The 24,510-nt window shown below is 29.4% G+C and overlaps 2 protein-coding genes across 19 annotated transcripts in view; one reads left to right on the top strand and one right to left on the bottom strand.

The window, feature by feature from the left end:
* Nucleotides 1-13,399, bottom strand: part of LOC134712546 (centrosomal protein of 63 kDa-like) — a 30,914-nt gene extending 17,515 nt beyond the window's left edge. For 10 of the 18 annotated variants that reach the window (XM_063574202.1, XM_063574205.1, XM_063574203.1 and 7 more), the window contains exons 1-6: nucleotides 13,047-13,165; nucleotides 10,706-10,811; nucleotides 5,413-5,602; nucleotides 2,069-2,164; nucleotides 1,480-1,623; nucleotides 38-151 (exon numbers count right to left, since the gene is read on the bottom strand). In XM_063574202.1, the coding sequence (XP_063430272.1) occupies nucleotides 38-151; nucleotides 1,480-1,623; nucleotides 2,069-2,164; nucleotides 5,413-5,602; nucleotides 10,706-10,811; nucleotides 13,047-13,065 (669 nt within the window). In that variant the 5' untranslated portion in view covers nucleotides 13,066-13,165. The other 8 variants (XM_063574213.1, XM_063574214.1, XM_063574208.1 and 5 more) reach the window with 8 other exon arrangements.
* Nucleotides 13,400-13,566: 167 nt separating this feature from the next.
* Nucleotides 13,567-24,159, top strand: LOC134712549 (COMM domain-containing protein 2-like). Its single transcript, XM_063574221.1, has 5 exons — nucleotides 13,567-13,734; nucleotides 16,657-16,734; nucleotides 17,692-17,774; nucleotides 19,598-19,771; nucleotides 23,743-24,159. The coding sequence occupies exons 1-5, from the start codon at nucleotides 13,668-13,670 to the stop codon at nucleotides 23,938-23,940; spliced, it is 600 nt and encodes a 199-aa protein (XP_063430291.1). The 5' UTR covers nucleotides 13,567-13,667; the 3' UTR covers nucleotides 23,941-24,159.
* The last annotated feature ends 351 nt before the right edge of the window (nucleotides 24,160-24,510 follow it).

The raw sequence follows: 24,510 nt of genomic DNA, 5'->3' as shown, positions 1-24,510 counted from the left end.
GTCACACTTAATATTACACACTTGTGTACACACAAACCTGAATAAATTCACACTTTTCTGTCATAGCTTTTCTCTGAGCTTCTAAAGTTTCAAGCTGTTTCCCTAGAGTTCTTTTCTGTAATTCCCAATCCTTTGACCTCTGTTTATATTCCTAATGCCAGAAAAATTTGAAAAATATTCACTACTCACAAAAAATAATCTGATCCCAACTGCATTATAAAAAAAGAAATTCAAAACTAAAAGGCTCTTTGTCTTTATTAATACTTGACAAATATTTTTAAAACAATATACAAATAATTAAAGACTTTGTCGATGTTAATTTTGATAAAATACTTTCAACAGTGAATGACACAGAGCCTTTGTTCTAGTCAGTCTCCAAATAGACTGCTTCTCAATATATAAATATGACATCTGGCTTCAGAAAAGCGATCTTTTATGCAAGTTAGTGAAATGGGTTTAAAGTATTACTTTATTATAATGAGATTACATTTTCATAACTTTATAACTTCAAGACTATTATTTAATTTAACATTGGATTAAGATCTGTTGTTGGGTCAAGGATTTTTTAGTCAAATCTTTTTGGCAGACAACAAAATGATATGTGAACTTAAATGTAATGTTTGGTTCAAAAGAAAAGTAATACAGACCAATATTTAGTAAAATGAACCAATGAGAAAAATATCTACTATTCCAAAACATTTTTAAAAGTTAACATTGTTTGTTTATGGAAATCCTAAAATAAATTTTCAATGCAAAATATGCTTTAAAAAAAAAAAAGTAGTGTCAACTCTTATTGCTTAGAATATGGAATTCATTTGATACTCTATGGATTGAATTTGGTTACACTTCTGTTTCTGTATGTTTGATAACAGAGTCTTTAAAAAAGCAGTTTTATCAAGGAAATATATTTATTAAGAGAAGTCCAGTAATAAAATGGGGAAAAAAAACTATTGATAAATTACTGGTATTGGATAGCAAAACATATCTTAGAAGCATATGATGACTTGTTTAGACTTATAAGATAGGCTTTTTAACATTATATTGTTGGTGAGTTGGTTGTGATGTTAAATAACACCATCAAACAATACCAAAGGAATATAGAATCCTTGAGGGGAACAAATTTCCTTGAAAATTGCAGCACCATAATTCTCTGTAGAAAGCTGTGTAAATTGAAACAAAACTAATGTTAACTGTTTGAAGAACTTAATTGAAAGTAAATCAAATATCTTCTTTTTGTTTGTCAAAGATTTGGTGAACTATATCTATGAATTACATATGCATATATATACTAGTACAAGTAATGTAAAAAAAAAATCCAACCTAGCTATGAATTTTATAAAGCTACCAATGCCTTGTATACTTGCAGTGCTATAACCAATGATGCAAAAACTCACCACAACACATCTTTTTGTCACCATAATATAAAACATAATCACAAACCCCTAACCCTAATTTATATCTATTTATAGCACTCCTTACCTCTAGTTTTGATGATAGCCTGTTGACCTGTGACATACTGTCCTGTAATTCTGTATTGGAACGATCTTTGTCTCGTTCTGATTCTTTGGACTGTTTCGAATATTTCTTATTCTGACGATCGTAGTCTCTTTTCAGTTTTTGCAGCTGTTAAAATTAAAATTTGATTAGATAAATTAAATGATTTAAAAAGCACACTATGCATCCCTAAGGATCAAAATTTAACCTTGGAGGAAATGCCATTCAGAACAATAAATTATAGAAATGTTATCGATAAGCATTCATTTTATCAAAAGCTAAGTGTATTTTTCAAACTAAATTTTCATTACAATGTATAATAAAAAAATTGTAAAATCAAAAAGGGAAGACAAGTTTAACCTGAACTTTTACGCCAGTTTAATTTCACGAAGTCCATAAACTTTTATTTAAATTCACAGTGTAAAATCTTTATATACACATAATATTTTTTTATTTTCTGACAACATTATGCCTTTTTGATAGATCTAAAAAAAATCAACTAGTTTGCATCATCTTACGAAATTTGAACTTGTGAAAGAAATAATTACTGAGATTTTCTTTTTTTAAAACCTACCTCAGATTTGAGAGTTGACAACTGAGCTTCATAACAGCTAACTAACTCCCTGTGTGATTTTTCCATGGTTTCTAACTGCTGTCTTAAATGTCCAATCTACAATACACATTTTTCAATTCAATTTTTTTCTCTCTGATTTATTACAACTAAAAATATAAGTCTTTTTGATTCTATATACTTTAATTGACAACAACTATTGCCTAACTTCATTGTTTTTGTTTCCCTATCATTAAAAAAAACTTTGATTGAACTTAATATTGTCTATAAGACATGTATGCCTAATAATGTATGAAAATATGCAAAAACAGTTTCAGGGTAACTAAATATAATTATATATAGAACTAATCACGAAGTTTCTTGAAAACAGTCCTGAGTCCAAAACAACAGAGAAATTGCTCCAGAGAATAAAATAGATTATGGTGCATCATACTATACTGAACTATGTACATAAGAGTTTTATTGTGGTGCAATTGACAACTGTGTATATCAGAAACTTAACTTAGTCTAATATAAAATGTACAATATGAATGCAAAAGAGAAGTTTGTCAATTAATTATCAAAGATAGTGACTATAATTTTCTGTAAATCTAATAATTGCCTTTACCACTAAACTAAACCAAATTTGAAATGTAGGTAATTCTGCAAAGTATTGATGAAAAACAATACATTTATACAATACTTGAATACAGATGATACAAGAGGTCAGTTGAGGAGAAAGGCCATTAATATTATTTTGTACTAAAGGACTTTAATGTAAAAATATTCTGACCAACACGACAATGTTATTGCCTATTCTTACTTATAGATATTAAGATATTAACAAGAGTTTTCCATAAAAAGTGGAATTTTAAATCTGAATCATCAGAAATACATGTAGTATAAAACAAGTCAAATTTATTGGTATTTCATTTAAGTTCTAGCGCTACACAGAATGTTAAAGAACAGTTCTTTGCACATCGTTTATTGTCCCTTTTAGAAAGTAGAGTTCTACATGTCTACTATAAATATTCTACTATCCTTGACCAATATCATTAAAACTACTTTAAAAACTTTCTACCCAAGTCAAACTAATACAAAATTTCCAAATATATAATTGTTACCTTTAAGACAGACCTAGGAATTTTACTCTGAATTATGAAAAATATAAAGGAATAAACTGGATAAGAATTAATTTATTGATTTCTTGATTTGTATTGGAGGAAGCACTATCAAATAAGCAATTATGTTTCATACCTCAAATCTATATTTCATACCTCAAATAGTTATCAATATGAAGTAAAATGAAAACCCCTTTTACATTTCTGTTAACCTAAAGCATTTGGTAAATGGTTTGTAAAACCAAAACAAGAGGCTCTCATGAGCCTGAATCGCTCACCTTAATTTTTTTGGTTAAATCTCTCATCAATGATTATTTTGGTTTTTCAATTTATTGAAATGTGCTTTGAATTGTCCTATTTTCTTCAAAAGCAAAAAAAAATAATCATTTTCTCCTATGTTCTATTTTAGCCATAGGAGCTATGTTTCTTGACATACAAGGAAATAAAAAATAAAATTTATACTAGATACTCTGAAACACATTTAGCCTAAGTTTGGCTGAAATTGATACAGCAGTTTCAAAGGAGAAGATTTTTTAAAGTAAGTCAACATGATGAACAAATTGTGAAAAAAGTCTTTAAAGGGCAATAACTCCTTAAGGGGTAAATTGACAATTTTGGTCAAATTGACTTATTTGTAGATCTTACTTTGCTTAACATTTTTGCTATAAGCAGTTTATCTGTACCTATAATAATATTCAAGATAATAACCAAAAACTGCTAAATTTCTTTAAAATCATCAATTCAGGGGCATTTTCCCTGAAAAAACAGTTAACCAATTCGGCTGAAAATTTCAGGACAGGTAGACCTTGACCTAAAAAATACTTTAACTTCTTGTCTTAATTGGTCTAAATGCTGGAGTTTTTGAGATATAAGCCAAAAACTGCATTTTACCCTGTCTTCTATTTTTAGCCAGGACGGCCATGTTTTTTGACGAAATAGAAAATAAAACACAAACTTTATTTTATACACCCTACTGATCATTCAGTTGAAGTTTGGTTGAATTTGGTTGAGTAGTTTTAGAGGAGAAGATTTTTTAAAGTTAGCAAATATGATGAACAAATTGTGAAAAATTGTCATTAAAGGACGTACAATAACCCCTTAAGGGGTCAATTGACAATTTTGGTCATGTTAACTTATTTGTAGATCTTACTTTGCTGATCATTTTTGCTGTAAACAGTTTATCTTTATCTATAATAATATTCAAGATAATGACCAAAAATTGCAAAATTTCCTTAAAATTACCAATTAAGTGGCAGCAACCCAACAATGGGTTGTTTGATTCATGTGAAAATTTTAGGGCTGATAGATCTTGACCTAATGAACATTTTAACGCCATGTCAGATTTGCTCTAAATGCTTTGGTTTTTGAGATATAAGCCAAAAACTACTTTTGACCCCTATGTTCTATTTTAAGTAACGGTGGCCATGTTTTTTGACGGATCAAAAATCGAAGCACAAACTTTGTGCAGGATAATCTAAGGAACAATCGTGCTAAGTTTCATCCAAATCCATTCAGTAGTTTCAGAGGAGAAGATGTTTGAAAAATTGTTAACAACGACAGACGCCAAGTGATGAGAAAAGCTCACATTTCCTTTTAGCTAAATATATATTTGCTAAGAGTTCATTTTTTTTCTTTTTAGCTTAGATTGAAACTAATTGATTAGTATAAACACCTAGAATTTCTTATGTTTTTTTATTTTTATTACAGAAATTAATACTCTTCGTTCATAAGAAAATATGAAAAATCTCCATTCCGTGAAAACTCACAAATTAAAAAAAGGTTTGTTGATTAAAAACACTGATGTGGTTTAAGACTTGTTTAGACATGGATTTTTTCATTTCAGAAAAATAATCACCATGTACTAAAATTCATGAAAATGATTACATGAAAATAGTAAAAAGTATGCTTTTTTCAGTAAATAGTTAACATTCAATGATTTGCAAACTAGAACACAATTTAATCAAATTTCAATCAAAAATACAATGACAAACAAAATTGAGAAAGGAAATGGGAAATGTGTCAAATCGACAACAATCCAACCATAGAGCAGACAACAGCATATACATGTCTTACTAGAAATGTAACCTATTTGTATTTTTGTAGCAAAAGTTGGTGGCTGTGGTTATAAGTTTCACATAGATTATCTAAATTCAACAAGCAGGTTCACCTTTTGGGAGCTAGCATACACATTGTGTCCCTATTTGAATTTCAAAAGTAAACTCATCCTCATATATGCTATTATCTTACCTCTTTATGTTTCTGGTCTATAGTGGCCCTATGTAACATGGTTTCTTTGTCCTTGATGTCCATCCTGTCCTGTAGACTTTGAATCTGATGTTCCCAGTCCCTCTTTTTACCTGACATCATATCATCAATATGGTGCATCAATTCCTGAAGCTCAGATTCACAGCTAGAGGTCAATACACCTTTTGGTAATCTGTAAGGAGAAGCATTTTTTTTTTTTATGATTTTGTTGAACAAATAACATTTTGTAAACACATTTCAAGTATCAGGTCTTTGTTGCTTATATGCAAAAATTAAAAAATACACATATATTGTTCCTATTTGAATCTTGGGGCAGAAAAGTGTTTTTATTCCTTAAGCATATGATATCTGTAAGAACCAATAAATAGCAAAATTATTTTTTTGTCACACCTCATTTGACCAATGTCTACATTAGTTTATAAAGTTAGAAATTAGGAGTTTATCTGTAATATTATGTAGCACTGGAAGTAATCAATTGGATTTGGATAAAGTATTTTATTCAGAATTATAAAAGAATTTGTTTTACAAATGTGTATCCCTGCATGTCATTGGTTGGATTTTTCTAGGTTTAATTCATTTCTCATCTTATAGTAACATTTAACTTTCATCCAACATTTGTCCTAAGGAGGTATGTTCTTTATGCATTATTTATATATTCAACTGAGGCCAAAAACTGGAGAGCACAAAATAAATTGCACCAAAAACATAAAATGTATTTTAATGCCAAACCACAAAATGAATATTTTGTCCAGAATATGTGTGAATACTTTGCCATTCAAGGCTTAGCTTACAAAAGTCAGACAATTCTTTAAACAATTCTGTGTGAAAATTATTCACTAAAATCATAATTTTTATGCAATTTTTCAAGTTCAAGGGCAATAACTCTTAGAGGGTTTAATACCAAAAATAAAGCATAATATCTTTATGAAAAAAAATAAGGTAAGATAACTAGACTAAACTGACTTCCACCCAAGATTAGCCACCAAACTGACTTCCAGATTAGCCAACATTGGTAAACCCATATTATTGACCTCCCTTTGGATTGGTTATTGGGATTTGTTCGTAAAAATCTATAGCATTGCAATAGGGATTACAATAATTAAGGACGCTTAAAAGAAGACAGCTCAAAACAACCATACAATTTTCTATCATTAAAATATAATGACACTACATTCATAAACAAAATTCCTACCTTTCTTGGTTTCTTTTAAATAACAGTCAGCAATATATTCATTATTAAAATGTAATCTTCTATAATACACCAGCTTTATAACTCAATGACTATAATACCTTAATGTGTTAAACAGTTTATTTTGTAAAATGTAACTGAGATTTGATTCTTTTCTTTGCTAATCCACTACAATTGTAATTTAAAAATACTAACATCTAATACATGCTTCTTATAATTACAAAGTTTATTTTATATATCTAATCCAGCAGTCATGATATGACATGCAAAAAGTAGTTTGACCTTAGGCGGTGTCTTAATTTCAATGTCAAACTGAAATTCAATCTAATTGCATTTAAATGTTCTGAAGAGAAAATATCTAAATACCACAATTAACATGAAATGTCACAAAAACAAGCTTTTATTTGAAGCTGAAATAATTTTGAAATCTGGCAAATTGATAAGAACTGAATGATCAGAACAAACATTACTACCATGCTAAAGAGGGTTACTTTAACTGAAATTTAGTATCCATTAACTAACTAACCATCCTAAATTTGGTTAGTTTTCATCGTACCTTTCTTATCAATTTTCTAAAATTCAAAATCAATCCAGATTCAAATAATTCTTGTTTAAATATCGTTTTATAATAAAACCTTCCATCCAAGTGATAATTCCATGTTAAGTATTCTTCAAACTTAGGAACACAAAAATTCACTCCACAAAGGTTATACTAAATTAAAATCATACTACCAGCAGCATTACTGATTCTATGTGCAAATGTAACTACAATGTATATAAAACCATACTTTTCTAAATACTATATACTTGTTTTTACAAGCCTTTGTCGTCTGTATAAGGGGATCATTCAAACAGCTATATCCATAAAATAAACAGACTTACTGATTTTAATGTACTATAACAAACTTTAAGAGACATTAATATTTTGTTTTTATTACAAACTTCATTTATTTACATTACTTAGTTTTAGTTTTCAAATATTGACAAAGATTACAAATTGTTACTCTAATACAGAAACTTATATCATTATATCTTAAATGTAGTGAACCTACCAACAGATAATGATTTTTTATTTAACATTAATCGCAAATTTTTGAAATCAACCATATAAAGATTTCATAGCTTTATCCCAATGCTCAGCTGTCAAAAGATTCAATTCCTATATATAGCAATTCCTCTTTCATATTTATTAGACTTAAATGCAAATAAAAAATGTTTATATACACATGTAGCTCCTAAACTACCAATGTCCACAGTGCATCTTAATTTCATTGGGATATTTGAAAAATCTTGTCAGACTAGATGAAACCTTACAATCAATCACGATTTTTCTAATTTTCCAAATTTTGTTTTAAAAGTTTGAAATTGGAATAAATGAATATTGTTTGCATAAATCAGCCAAGCTAATGTACTACCTAGCCAAATAAGTGAAACCAGACCATGTGACTGTCACATGATACTTACTTTTCCCTCAGTTCATCAGCCATAATCACTATAATCTATAGTATATCTGTGATCTGAAGATTTTAGAGTTTTTATTATGTACATTGAAATAGAAACTGCTATTCTACAGTGACAATAAACTCAAGGTATGTCTTGGAGCATTATTTTGCTTATTAAGTGTCCCTTCAATGTCACAACTAAAGGGACAGAACACAGGACTTATAAGAAACTTATAAAAAAGTGTAAAAGGGGAACTGGACGTGGTGAATTTCTTAACTGATTTGCCAAATCTTTGTCTTACTTTCTGCAACATTAAGTGTATAAAAAGAGATATTGATACAGAAGACAACTTTTACAACAATGGACATGAGGAAAGGAACAGTTTCATCTCATCAGAAGTGTTTATCATGGTCTATATGAACAATTTAAAAAATGCTATTTTTAAATCAACCCTAAAAGTTAAAAATATATAAAACTAAAAACTTTAAATACATGTTTGTACAAAAAGCTATCAGAAAATAATGTAAAGTGAGAACTAAAGTGTCTATCAGGAAAGAGATTTGCAATTATGTAACATTATCAATTTATTACTAAAGTCAAACTTGAAATGTTTTCATTGATTTTAGTTACATATCTTAAGCTGAACCAACCGTTAATTTTCTAAACAAAACAAAAATAATGTATAGAAGATGACATTTTTGTTAGTTTTATTCTTTTTTAATACTGGAGTTATAAAATTATACTATCTTTGAAAACTAAATTTGAAATAGAGTTTTAGCCATTAATACTGTTATATAATTACAAAATTGTCAAATCTCTCACTATTATGTTATGTGTTCACACCATACTTCTGGGTGGGGATTACAGCACACAAATTACCTTTATATATTAAGTCTGCTTTACTCAACAACACTGAAATGCAATATTTCATTAAGTGTAACATATTAATTTTTCTTTATAGAAGTTTCTAAGTTATTATAAATGATAGAAAGGAATCTATTGATAAAGCACATAGAGTTTTCTTCAAGCAACAAAACATTATATTAAAGTACAAAGAACAAGGCTGAACAAAGAGTATTTGTTACAGTGCATAAAAGTTAAATGTATTTTGAATGCGGACAAAGATCAATTATTCTTACTCAAAGTCTTTAGCATGTTTACTGTACTGAAGAACGATGTAACAAACCATCATTGATGTAACAACTGGTGATTGTTTAGAATTTCATACATCATTTGAAATGTCTGATAAAGGAATGTAAATGATTCTGAAGAGATTTTTCTTGCATCTCTTGGTTTGCTATTTATCAGAAAGGATAATTTCATCAAGAGAAACATAAATAAAATTGAGAAAGGAAATAGAATATAGAATGAGATGGGGAATGTGTCAAAGAGACAACAACACGACCATAGAAAAAACAACAGCAGAAGGTCACGAACAGGTCTTCAATGTAACGAGAAATTCCCGCACCAGGAGGCGTCCTTCAGCTGGCCCCTAAACAAATATATACTAGTTCACTGAAATATTGACTTACAATACTAAGTCCAAAGATCAGTAAAAATATGAACAAAAAAATAATTTTCTCTTCAGATTTTATTTTCTGATCATCAATAATTTTTCGTCAAAGTTTCATAAATTTAATGTAGAGAGAACAAAGTTATTGATGTCTGAAAAGAATAAACTGTAGGTTATTGTAAATGAAAAAAAAAATATGTCCATCCTTCAGTAAAATACAGGAAAAACAAAAATAACTTAGTTTGCCAATTTTGCATAAGATCTAAACTAATTCACAAATAGTAATGTTCAAGTTTCATATATTTTTTGGAAGGTTTGAGAAAATTATTCATATCTAACCAAAACTTTAAACACAAGCTGAACATAAATGTTGCAGCCTGAAAGTAACATAAGCACTTCCCAGCCTTTTGTGGTAGCCCAGCAAATTGACCAAAAGGGCTAATTTTGCAATCAAAGATCAAACTCATTAAAGAAACAACAAAATATTTCAAGAGAAGATTTCATACCTAAGAAGATATACTTGAATGTGATCATATTTTCTAGTCCAATATCTATGTAAAAATAATATGAATATATGTATATCAGAGGATGTTTAAAATCTGTAGTATTGGTCATCCTTTGTTGCTAGTGTCACTCAACGAATCCAACTTTTTAATTATATTCTGAACGGCACTTCACCTTAAATTATGAATTAAGGAGATGTGGAGTATACCTACATATTTTTAAATGTAACAACTAACAACAAACAAATGGAACATAAAGTTAAATACATCTTATAACAAATCCTATAATCTTGGGTCCTTGAATATTGACTAAGAAAGTCTCATAGTTTTTAAGGAAATAAGATCTAGGCTACATCTACACGTCTCATTGAAACATGCCCATTTTATTCATCCAGTATCATCATTATTCTTAAACATTCTGATCTGAACAACTTGCTGTTTTATTCTAATGCACTGGGTCAGTAAGCATGGTAAGGAGAGAAACACAAGTCAAAACTCTACACATGGTTAAAGAAAAAATAGTACCTACATTTACAGGTATACTGGAAGCAAAGATCTTTCTTTTTCAGAATCTTTTAGTTTAAAGGTACAAAGGAAGATGCATACTAATCTTTTAACTTAGTTTACCTATTATCTTTTTGTAGTTGTTGCCATAAGTCTGTGATTTTCTCCATAATACTTAATTCAAATATGGAATCATCAGTCAACTGGGCTTTTATAAAGTCACGAAAACCTGGTAAAAAAAAGAATAATTACAATAATAGAAATGTTAGTACATTGTGCACTACTAATTCTACTTTATAAAAGTGTCTGATCATCAATGATTACATTTTCTTTTGTTCAAATACTTAGAACAAGGCTATAGAGATTTTTTTTCATATCTTAGTACCGGTAAACCTTTTCCTCTATTCTTGCACATCATTAAATCAATTTTGATACAAATGTATATATCTAATATGTTTGCATCTGTGGGTTTAATCTTAGACATTTACTACTAATATCTTATTATCTTATAATGCATGAACATTTTGGTTCCAGCACTATAGCTTGAAAAGTCTTTTTTTTTTAAATGTGTAATTATGTATGTACCAAGAAAAGAACAGGGGAAAATATCAAGCTTGATGATTATAATCATAAATTTCATCAAAAGATTTATAATGTAGAAACTGTCAAAAACAAATAAAAACCTATAAAAGGAGAGTCAATCAAGTACAAAGACTGCATACTTAAGGATAAGAATGAAGCCCATTTCAATTTGTCTATACAAACTTAACTTGAATCGGATAAAAAATATGATATTTACTTAATAGTATATTGAGAGTTTAAATACCTTCAAAGTTAAATATACACGAAATTCCAACAACTTAAAAGTGTATTATTATCAATTACAACAAACAAGCAACAAATGTGTTCTAATTAACATGATTAATATGTCTTGAAATTAAAAAAAAACTTCACATACAAAATAATTTACTCCTAGATACTTTATCTAAATGTTATTTTGACTAACTACAAACAACAAACATGTACTATAATAGTGTATATGAGCATATTTTTTTCATCATCTAATTTGTCAAGTATGTTAAGCTTGCTTACACTAACCATAATAGCTTAGAATTATTTTAGATTATATTACTTTTTTTTGTCATACATGTATTATTGATGAGGTTATCTTAACTTTATATTGTACAAATGTATAACATAAATGTAATCTTCAAAATCAAGAGCTCCATCAATGGTTATCTATTGTTTACATGAATATATGAATCTCTCTAGTCTCTACATAATAATGTTCATGTACAAAATGTACCTACAGGTACCATCAATCAAGCACATTGTTAGTTGTTGTCTTAATTTAAATCTTTACCTTGTGTTATTTGGATTTTAATGGTACATGTACATGTAGATATCGGATAATCCATGTTAAAGTCATACATGGCATTGCTAAATCTGGATGGGAGGAAAAACAGCTTTACATAAAATGGCATGGACATATGGCAAAATATGTGGTATATTGATGAATTCGGATGGATGATCTCCAAATGACTTTTCCTGTTTAATTTTGTTATTTTGTCATTTTTGATGTACAATGTATAAATGTATACTCCACATGTCTTTTTATTACTATTTATTCTAGTTCAATTACTGGATGACATTTGCATGAACATTTACTTCTACCTTGTCAACAAAAATCAATATCTGTCCAGTTCAAAGTTGGTTTTGCATGACAAAACAGATAAAAGAAATCTTTATTAGCTGTTTAGGAACCAATTCAAGAATGACACTATAACTGATCAGATTTATACAAAGTAACTCGCACTAGAATTTATTATGAATGTCTGATAAGTAATATCACAAGAAGAAATTGCATGAATCCACTGATTAATTAACATCAGTAGTAAATAAGAAAAACTTATAAGTCCCAAAACCAAAGGGTGCTGAAATGCATGTATTGGATATGCAATAAAAATATATATATTATAATCAATTCTTTGCAAATATATGAACTGTTCTTAAAAAGCACACACATATTATGTCACATACATTTTGTAACTATATATTTACATGTATATATCAAAATAATTTGTAGGTAATAAATATTGGAATAAGCTTGAGGTGAGCAGCTGAAGTGTAACAAAATAACATACATGGTAACATGAGCTCATCACTTAGAATCTAACTTAATTTAATAATTACATATATAATATGCATTTGTATTCACAACTGTGAAGTAGAATTGAATATAAATATTTGTCTAACATTAGAATAACATGTACATGTACAACCTGTTTTATTTTAAAGAAAGTTATATGAAAAGAGCCAACTATTCATTCATTTTTTTTCATATTTAATACGGATTACTACCTAAAATAATGATATTACTATTTTTTTTAGTGCAAGCTGATATTAAAAGATGCATTGACTATTGAAGACAGAGTCAAATAAAAATATTTTAGTATTCACAAACCTTTATTATAATGTGTCATTTTCCTCAAAATACACGAAAGAACATATCATAAACAATTTAAACTTATCAGACAGTTTTATTACGGGAAAGTAAGTTTTATTAGTGTATTTTGAAACAAGTCATTACCTGTTTCAAATATTTTGATGACATGCTTTTGCCTGAACTTTCCGATATAGATGAATGATTTTCATGAATTTAATCTGTTTTTTTTTTGTTATATGCACAATTTTTATATGCTACAAATAAACTGTTTATGATCTTTTAGGTCCTAGAAAATTATTTGCATAATTTTAAAAGTCAACTTTTCCCTCTCGAATGTAAACAACCCGGTTGGTATCGTAAATGGGTCTACTTCCGCTTTGTATTGTAAAGTGTTGATTTAACAGCATTCCACCTAAAGAAATATAAAATGACAGCAGTGTGATAATTGCATTAATAATCAAATTTAAAACAAATTTTGGTTTAAAAGTTTTATATTTATATAAATAAATCCAGTATGGGGTGATAGACCAATTTAAACAAGTATGTGTTTAAAACAAAAATCACCACACTACTGAGGTAAAAGGTGGGCGTGTCCATAAACAGAAAAGAAGAGAGAAAACAACTTTTAAACTGTTAACCATGTTGTTAATGTTTGAGGATCACCACAAGGAGCACCTATCCTTTCTAACAGATACTGAAATTGATGGTAACCGACAAATATAAATAATTGTTATCGGTTTTAAATTAAAAAAAAGGCATTACCTGTGAATGGGGACAAAACCTGTATGAATTATTTTTTGTAACTTAAATATTTGTTACAAAAAAGAAACTGAAATACCGTAACGTTTCAGATTTTGGTTCTGTTGTTAGGGATTTTACTTGTGACGTTATATAAGTTACTGTGGATTTATCAATATTCGTTGGATACCAATTTTCGTGGAATTCGTGGGTACTGCATGGTGAACCACGAATTCAAATGTACAACGAATAGCATATTTGAATAGGCTTTGTACACAGTGATTGACAAAACCATGAAATCAAATATCAACGAATATGCAAGTTTTCGGCAATCCACGAAAATTGATATCCACGAAAATAAATGAATCCACAGTATGATGTCATGTTCGATGTAAACAAAAAAACGTAATTCATCAGGTAACTTCAATTCATATCAAAGACAAAGTATTATTAAAAATTAAATATTGGTATTGTGTTCCTTGAGTTCCTATATTTAATTAGACTGCTGAAAGTCTCACGACAACAAGGCTGGAAGAAGGAAGTAGACTTCTGCATTCTGCGCAAATGTGGGAATAAAAAAAACGACAAAAAAAAAGTTTGAAAAATTTTGAGTTCATCAGTACAATGAGGGAGGGTAGGAGGGGTCCTGATCCCGAAATCCTGAGCTTAAAAACACTAAATCCCGAAATCCCGGGCTTAAAAACACGAAATCCAGAGGTCCCGAAATTCGAATAAAGAATTCCCGGATCCCGAAAGGGTCAATCCCGAAATCCCGAGCTTTAAAACACCCGATCCCGGAGTCCCGATAAAGGTCCTATCCCCCCTCTACAATGAAAAATTTAATGAAATTTTCTCGATTATTTTTTTATTGATACTTTTACAATCTAAAATAAAGTGTGCATTTGTTTGTCATACACAAAAAATTACAGGTAACATAATTTAGCAAGAATTTTTATATTTGAATGAAAGTACCCCCATGCAATACAATTTTTTTTTTTAAATTTTACACATTGAAAGAGGATTCAATATATCTTGTATATTGTCTACTTAAAGTGGTACATGTTTAAAAAGGGGTTTAATGCTTTGGTTTCTATTCTGGTTAATTAATAAAATAGCCTTTAGTACCCCCATGCAATACAATTATTTTTTAAATTTTACACATTGAAAGAGGATTCAATATATCTTGTATATTGTCTACTTAAAGTGGTACATGTTTAAAAAGGGGTTTAATGCTTTGGTTTCTATTCTGGTTAATTAATAAAATAGCCTTTCAAGAAGTCATAATTATTTGGACTACTTTTATTTCTAAATATGGTCAAAGGGACTTGTCTTCATAATATATAGCCCTTTGAACAGTTAAGATAAGATAAGATATATTTTATTTCCAATTAAGGAGCATAAAGAGAATACAAGTATAAGAAAAAAGAACATTTATTAGCATATAGATTACATGTTAAAAGCTTCATGGAGACCAGGGACTAGTCTTCAGGATTTATAGCCCTTAAAAATATTCACATACCTCTATTGTCTATTTTCTAACAACAGAGATGTAGGATAGGTGGGGTACACAGTTAGTGGAAATAAAAATTGTCATTTTTTATAGGGGAGTTGAATCAAATGTGTCATATTTGACAAGTTGTTTTGCTATCTGCTTTCAAAAGCCTTCAAATTTCAAGGAAATGTTTCCATAAGAATTTTATGTCATGTAATTTGTTAAATAATATATAAAAAAGAAGATGTGGTATGATTGCCAATAATAATGTCCATTTGAATTTGGAAATAGATTCATGGTTATTCTGAGAGCAAAACACACTCATCATATAGGACTAACCAAATATCAAATATGAGATGTCTGTAGACCACAGGATTGCTGGAAATCTTCAGTATTATTTCTTGCTTTGTGTTCTGAAGATATTGTGTGACCATAGAATGAACATTTATAGATATTCATCTTCGCTAGCCAAGAGTTACAATCCACTCCTGTTCTCAAGAGAAAGGGAGTGGATCGTAACCCTTTAAGCTAGCCAAGATGATAGATATTAGGTTCACTATACATATATCAGCCATGCATTGCTGACATTTTATGGAATTGAAGTTTCACTTGAATTTAAGTCTTTTTTATCTTCGACATGCAAAAAATATGACATCAGCATTTATTGTCCAATGTTTGTGGCAGCAATTATAATTTTCATAATCTATTGAAAGCAGACGTCCATTGGTAAAATCAATACTGTAAAGAATATTTATTGTTCCAATTAAGGCCCTTGATGTGTAGCATGACACCTATAACCACAATACAATACTTGATTTTGTAATTTTTTTCAATTAACATTGAAATGAAATATTAAATTTTCATATAGTAGTTCTTATATATATCATTTACAATTAATTTCAGACATGATCAGAACCATAAAATTGTAGCAACAATCATCTTTATTAAGAAAATGAATGTACATTTTGTCTAACATCTAGACATTTAATCATGTAATTCCCTATATACTTTGGGACAGACAAAATTTCATTAGTAGATAACTAACAAAATTTGCCCTCATGACATCTGAAAAATTATAACAAAAATTCTTTACCACTCATACAATTATAATGTGGATTCATTAATATACGTTAGATGCCAATTTTCATGGATTTAATGGATACAAGGGAACCAAGAATTGCGAATTTTCTAAAGAAATGTATGCTGACTTTGCTGAAACTACAAAATTAATTAACCATGAATATACAAGTTTTTCTAAAACCAGGAAAATTGGTACCCTCGAAAATAAATGAATCTGTAGTATGTTATAAGCTATGATATGTATCTGCAATCTGTTTTTAAACAATTTCAACAGGCATTGTACATTATTCTTAACTTACTCTTTTCTTCTTTTAATAGTGGTAAAAGAATTTTGTAGAATTAGTATGGATTTCATCAGGAAAGGAGCAAACCCAAAGGTTTATATAGGAGCTGCTCGTAAGTATTTTGTAAAAAGTCTGAACTGCAACTTTCTTCAACAAAAAATTGAGTCAGTCTTCATTAAATGACATAATCATATTGATGAATATTACTATGATATTGAATATAAAGTTAGTGGTGAAGTTAACATTCCAAATTTTTTACTGCAAGTAGACCATAGTCCAAATAATTATGACGTCTTGAAAGGCTATTATATTTTTTTCTTCCGTCAAAGCAAAAATTAAAAATAGCCTTCCAAGGCGTCATAATTATTTGAACTACAAGTAGAGTCTTTATTAATTCTCCTTATAATATGTATTTTCTTAATGTTAACAAATGCTTGAAAGATTTAAAAGTCTTAAATGAAATTTTCAAGGGTTATTTCTAAGTCATGATTTTAAATCTTTGTAAGAAACATATATTATTTTATGCACCTGACTTCAATTCCTCTTTAGATTCTCGTTGAGATGAGGGGAGATAATCCAGATTGTCTGTAAGTTGTCACACTGATGCCTCGTTCACACGGACATTTAATTTGAATTGAATTCAATTCAAATTCACTAATGGCATTCACACACTAATTCGCATTAGAAATACGCTTTTGTGAATAAGAATTAAAAGTTAACATCGTTTGGACAGTAAAGCGAATTTGACGCGCAATGTAATTCGAATTAGAATTGACGTAAGGACATTAAACATTACGAATGCGAATTAAACTAATTCCAATTAGTTAATGCGAATCGAATTCGAATTACGTGTGAACTAAGCAATAAACATTATTTTAAACATAAACAATTTTGGATTTCTAATTATTTGTTTGAAATAAATTGAATGTTTGTATATTGATATGTTGTATATATGTTGTTGAGAAATTCATTATATAAAATCCTGAGCTATTGAGAATTTGATGTCCCACAAACATTCACTCTGTAACTTTTTCCCCTTTAGTAACCATATTTATTTGGTACTTTTCAGAAAAATTAAAAGTTGAACCAGAAACTGTACAGCATGGGGTTGAAGGTTTGATGTATTTGTTAACAGAGAGTTCTAAATTAATGGCAAGTATGAATATAAATGCAACTTTTTTCAGAGTAATTCATTTATTAAACGTCCAGCTTTCCATTGTTTGAATGATACCTCAGAAATATGTCAAATTGTCATGTGAAACAAATTAATATCTGATTACAGTACTGTTGAACTTTTGCTTAATAAGCATTGCAGCTCAAGAATGTTTTTGAAATCATATCAGATGACTTGCAATAATTTAAGTGATTGACAGTAGTTAAGGGGGTTCGCGGGTCTAAATCATTTATATAGGATTTCTCTATATTTTTCTATGTATAAACTTTATCTTATAGTTAATAGAAAAATAAAATTAAAAAATGGGGTTACCGTTCATTTGCGCTCACAATCTGCCTTCGAAAGAAGCATAAAAGTGGTTGTCTTCTGTTGAACTAATAGGAGAAATAAAGGTAATATCGAAATAAAAAAAGAAATTTATTACAGAAATCGCTCAAATTTTACAATAATTTAGTTTAAGTACAGCATATATCGAAATTATATTAAAAAATATAGGTCACCGATGAGTTAAAAGATATATTTCAATTTGAAAGCCAGAAAATGGCATTTTTCCAGTAAAGGGAGATAATTTGGAACTTTTTGATGTTTACATTTTAAAAGTCATCTGGGGCCAACACGAATTAATTGTTTTGAATGTTTTTGTACCATATGATAAAGTAACAACTATAAAAGGTAATAAATCAAATTTGTAATGAAAAACAAATGTTTAATTTTTTATACCCTCGGCCTCCTTAAGGGCTCATTCACCTGAGTAAGATCTACCAATAACCTTGTGTATGATGCAACAGAAACAAATTAAGTGATAAAATCTGCTTGTGGCTGAATAAAATAAAAGTTGTAGAAGTGAGTGTTGCAACCCTTGACATACAAAAACTTGGGATATGTTTATACCTACTGTTTGTTTATGCTTGTATCAGTAAATTGAATAATTGTTAGGTGTACATGTGTGTCTGGCAGGTATAATTAGACATTGACCTCAATTTCATGGTTAATTGGTCAATATTAAGTTTTTGTATTTTGGTCTGTTTTTTTCACTTGTCTTAATAAGAAATAAGTGAACTGTATTTGGTAAATTGAATACTTGTGAGGTGTACATACTACATGTCTGTCTGACAACCTTGACCTCATTGCCACCTTTATTTGAAATTGTTCAGTTAATGTTATGCTATGAGTAAAATCCTTAATATGTTCAAGATTTTCACCATTAAACCAATGTAAGTAAAGCAGGCAAAACATTTCTTGTTTTTTAAATATAATTTAACAGAAATTTGTAAATGTAATTTAAGAAATTAATTCAACTCTTTTTTATGCCCCACCTACGATATAGTAGAGGGGCATTATGTTTTCTGGTCTATGTGTCCATTTGTCTGTCTGTTTATTTGTTCATTTGTTCACCCATCTGTCTATTCTGCTTGAGATTAAAGTTTTTGATCAAGGTATTTTTTTATGAAGTTTAATTCCAATCAACTTGAAACTCAGTACACAAGTTCCCTGTGATATGATCTTTTAATTAAATGCCAAATTAGATTTTTGATACCAATTTCATAGTCCACTGAACATAGAAATGATAGTGTGAGTGGGTCATCCATGTACTATGGACACATTCTTGTTTATGTTAAGATTTGAATTATAAAACTTTTGTTGAACAAAGGCAGATAACTGCAACTCAAATTTATAGTTTGCCAATATATACAATTTATTTTCTGGAATTCTATTTAAATAAAGAATCTATAAATCAATTACCAGTATATGCACAATTTTATTGTTTCAAAATTTTCAATGATTTTTTTGTTAATTTCAGTTGAATGAGATAGATTTCCAGGATTCCATCTTGACATTAGGATTTTCAGAAGAGATGAGACAGACATTGTTACAATTATATCTACAGAATAGAAAAGAAATCAGGACAATATTATCAGAGATGTCTATGGACCTACCACATTATCATAACTTAGAATGGAGGTTTGATGTTCAGGTCAGTATATAGATATTCATTGTAGCCTTTAAACAATCTAAAATACAAACAAGTTTGCCTGACAAGCTCAAAAATGCTGTTTGCACACAATACCACCCTGACAATGTTTTAAATTAGAGAATTTGTAGTGACCAAAATCACATACACATGCCTCCAATATAAAGATTTATTTATACCTATTTTTCTGGGGTTTTTTTTAACTTTTTACTTCCAATACTCAATGTTTAAGATTTAGTTTTCAGACTTAAGGTCAGTTTCTACATTGCTTTTAGTAAAATGTCAACTTTGTTCCATGTATAATAGAGTTGACAGACTGGAGATCCTAATTTTTACATCAATGTCAAATAATCAACATTCAGTTTTCTATGCAGTTTCTCAGTTATTTTAATTTGTTCTTTGAATTTGTTCAGTGTGTAGAGTGGGGTGCTCATATTCGCCAGGGACACAATTTCGCCGTTTTATGATTTTGAGGTGTAAAAGCTTCAAAGGATGGCTGAAATGGAAGACATATACCGGTAAATGATATTATATAACAAATTTGATTATTTTTATACGACCGCAAATTTTGAAAAAAATTTCGTCGTATATTGCTATCACGTTGGCGTCGTCGTCGTCGTCGTCGTCGTCGTCCGAATACTTTTAGTTTTCGCACTCTAACTTTAGTAAAAGTGAATAGAAATCTATGAAATTTTAACACAAGGTTTATGACCATAAAAGGAAGGCTGGTATTGATTTTGGGAGTTTTGGTCCCAATATTTTAGGAATTAGGGGCCAAAAAGGGCCCAAATAAGCATTTTCTTGGTTTTCGCACTATAATTTTAGTTTAAGTTAATAGAAATCTATGAAATTTTGACACAAGGTTTATGACCACAAAAGAAAGGTTGGGATTGATTTTGGGAGTTTTGGTTTCAACAGTTTAGGAATTAGGGGCCAAAAAAGGGCCCAAATAAGCATTATTCTTGGTTTTCGCACAATAACTTTAGTTAAAGTAAATAGAAATCAATGAAATTTGAACACAATGTTTATGACCACAAAAGGAAGGTTGGTATTGATTTTGGGAGTTTGGTCCCAACAGTTTAGGAATTAGGGGCCAAAAAGGGACCCAAATAAGCATTTTTCTTGGTTTTCGCACCATAGCGTTAGTATAAGTAAATAGAAATCTATGAAATTTAAACACAAGGTTTATGACTATAAAAGGAAGGTTTGTATTGATTTTGGGAGTTTTGGTCCCAACAGTTAAGGAAAAAGGGGCCCAAAGGGTCCAAAATTAAACTTTGTTTGATTTCATCAAAATTGAATAATTGGGGTTCTTTAATATGCCGAATCTAACTGTGTATGTAGATTCTTAATTTTTGGTCCCGTTTTCAAATTGGTCTACATTAAGGTCCAAAGGGTCCAAAATTAAACTTAGTTTGATTTTAACAAAAATTGAAACCTTGGGGTTCTTTGATATGCTGAATCTAAAAATGTACTTAGATTTTTGATTATTGGCCCAGTTTTCAAGTTGGCCCAAATCGAGGTCCAAAATTAAACATTGTTTGATTTCATCAAAAATTGAATAATTGGGGTTCTTTGATATGCCAAATTTAACTGTGTATGTAGATTCTTAATTTTTGGTCCAGTTTTAAAATTGGTCTAAATTAAAGTGCAAAGGGTCCAAAATTAAATTCAGTTTGATTTTAACAAAAATCAAATTCTTGGGCCTCTTTGATATGCTGAATCTAAACATGCACTTAGATTTTTGATTATGGGCCCAGTTTTCAAGTTGGTCCAAATCAGGATCTAAAATTATTATATTAAGTATTGTGCAATAGCAAGTCTTTTCAATTACACAGTATTGTGCAATGGCAAGAAATATCTAATTTCACAATATTGTGAAATAGCAAATTTTTTTTTAATAAAGAGTTATCTTTCTTTGTCCAGTAAAGTAAGCAAGAAATATCTGCAAGAATTTTTTTTAATTGGAGTTATCTTTCTTTGTCCAGAATCAACTTAAATCTTTGTTATATACAATATACAATGTATATTCACTTTTTACTACCAACTGATAAATTTAAATAATCTTTACCATTCAGTGATAACAAGCAGTTTTTTTTACATCTTAATATTTTATGATGTATTTAAATGAGTAGTAATTGTTGCAAACTCCATTAGAATATTTTAATTGAAATTAGTTTTGGAATAAGGGAAAGGGGGATGTGATTAAAAAATTGGGTTCAATTTTTCTCATTTGAAATTTCATAAATGAAAAGAAAATTTCTTCAAACATTTTTTTGAGAGGATTAATATTCAACAGCATAGTGAATTGCTCTAAGAGAAAACAAAAATTTTAAATTCATTTGAATACATTCATTCTGTGTCAGAAACCTATGCTGTGTCAACTATTTAATCACAATCCAAATTTAGAGCGGAATCCAGCTTGAATGTTGTGTCCATACTTGCCCCAACTGTTCAGGGTTCAACCTCTGCGGTCGTATAAAGCTACGCCCTGCGGAGCATCTGGTTTAAAACTGAGACAAAAATGCGGCACCTACTGAAAAGGACCGACAAACGGACAACAATTTTCGGCCAATTTCCTGAAGAAAAAAAACGAATCTAAAGAAGTATTTCTAAGCAATACTTTTACTGAATGCCCTAAATTTCAGTTCGTAACACCTTTGAAATGTCGGCTATTCATCTATAATAAAATTGATTTGATCAATGTTGTTTAAAGCTGCGGTTATTTGGTTTAAAATAGATGTGTAAAAACGATGAATATGTGTCCCCCATTGACAAAAAATCAGGAAATTTCAAACACCCTTTAATCAAACTTTTCAGATGATTATATTCAAACCAAACACGTTTTCAAGCTTAAGAATATTTTGCATTTGAAGTTATCTTCATATTGAAATATCAGTATACTCCAAAAAGATAATGACCTGAACATAAACTGTAGAAAACATGAAAAGATGTGGCGAAAATGAGCACCCCACTCTACATATTTTTATGGTTCAATGATTTACTTTGAGTTTGTGTCTTTTGTTCAGAATCTCAATTGCTTAAAAATGTTATTTAGACATTTGAAATGCAGAATCATGAATCTTGGTTTATAAAGATTTTATATACAAAACTACAACCACATTGATCAGGTCCACCCTTTATCACTACTTTTGAGCACCACATTCTACATATCCTATCCTAAAGTTCTAATATTATGTGTATGTGTATAACAATATTTGTCAAAAAAAATACACAAAATTGGAGTTATCTTTCTTTGACAGTTAAAGTTGAACCTTCCAGTGCTTTTAATATAGTTTTTACTTCCCACTGGAAAATTCATGCAATCTTTACTCTTCAGTTCTCATAAACACTTTACTTACAAGTGAGGGTTACATTGAGTCAAACCTGCAACATTACATTTCTACTATGAAAGCAACAATTGCAGGTACACCCTTCACACATTTTATTTAGCTGTAGTGAGCTTTGGTTCATTCAATTTACCATTACAATTACAAACATATCAACTCTGATCTTGTGCAGACTAGAATATTATCTGTTAAGATATTTCCACTGTGTAGATCACAATTGTATCACAGTCTTGTAACAAAATGTTGTCCTGAATTAAGTATACTGGGTAAGATTCACCTTTATGAAGTTCCATACCAAAATAAAATCATTCCTTAAAACATATGTTTAGAAATATGGGACAAAATTAAGACCTAGGAATTGATGGATAAACAGACAGATTCATGTAGGGGTATAGAAGAAGTATGTCTCAATCTGCCATGAAGCAACATTTATGGTTAATCCAGACTTTTTACCAGTTCCACTTCAAACTTTGTCTAGTTTAGGGGCCCGTGGGCCTCCCCTTTATTAAAACCTGGATCCCCATCTGAATTGTACGATACCACTTTCCAATATTTGTTTTCATGCTTGGACTTTACTACCCACTATGTGAGCCCAAATGTTATTTTTAGATCTTTTCATTTCAGCTCGGTAGTAGATCTTTGAGAAGACAGACTACACCAACAGTATTATTTAAACTTCACACAGAAGAATCAGGACTGAGAGAAACAACTGTTTTACAAACAGATCCTGTAAATTTAGTGCATATGACAAAAGTTTTAGATGAAGCTTTACAGGAAATTAAATCATCTTACTGCCGAAGAATTCTTAGAAACATAAAATGATGGATTACTTAAGGCAAAAATTACTTTTCCGAAGTATAAAAAAACATGAGCCACAAACAGAATGTGCAATATATGGATTCAGTTAGCATGCACTTTTTTTTCAGAGTAATTTTCAATTTCATAACAAAAAAGGAATTTTCTTTTGAATTTGATATTCTGAAACAAAATTAAAATTGTTATTTATTTTCATTTTTTCTATTAAAAAGACATTTCATGAAACTTTATGTTGTTATTTTATTTGATGTAGACAGTACCTGAGACATGAACTACTGTGAAAGTACTTTAATTTGTGGGTATAAATTTTCGTGATGGAGCAATGTTTACTTGTTCGTGGGTTTTTAAATTCATTGATTTAAAAAAAAAAAAAATGAAAAATTTAAGCCTTTAGAAACAAGCATATCAAACTTTTATCAGTCAATTTTTTTTTTGTAATGATAATTGAAGGATCAAAAGTTGTACAGTTTTGGTTATTAAAGGTGAAATGGGTATAAGCCTGCATGCTGTTGTAGTTCTGTGACTGCTATTAAAGTATTTTCAGATTTGGCATTATTCAATATATTTTTAAAATCA

The sequence above is a fragment of the Mytilus trossulus genome, chromosome 3, assembly GCF_036588685.1.
Source record: "Mytilus trossulus isolate FHL-02 chromosome 3, PNRI_Mtr1.1.1.hap1, whole genome shotgun sequence".
In the NCBI taxonomy this organism is placed as follows: domain Eukaryota; kingdom Metazoa; phylum Mollusca; class Bivalvia; order Mytilida; family Mytilidae; genus Mytilus; species Mytilus trossulus.
The sequence above is the reverse complement of the archived record's forward strand: the minus strand, read 5'-3'. Positions and strand labels throughout refer to the sequence as shown.

Bases quoted from the DNA above. Each gene is read 5' to 3' on its own strand.
- LOC134712549 (XM_063574221.1), top strand. From the start codon at position 13,668: ATGTTGTTAATGTTTGAGGATCACCACAAGGAGCACCTATCCTTTCTA. The intron at 13,735-16,656 runs GTAACCGACAAA...TTCTTTTAATAG, and splicing joins AACAGATACTGAAATTGATG to TGGTAAAAGAATTTTGTAGA. The intron at 17,775-19,597 runs GCAAGTATGAAT...TGTTAATTTCAG, and splicing joins CAGAGAGTTCTAAATTAATG to TTGAATGAGATAGATTTCCA.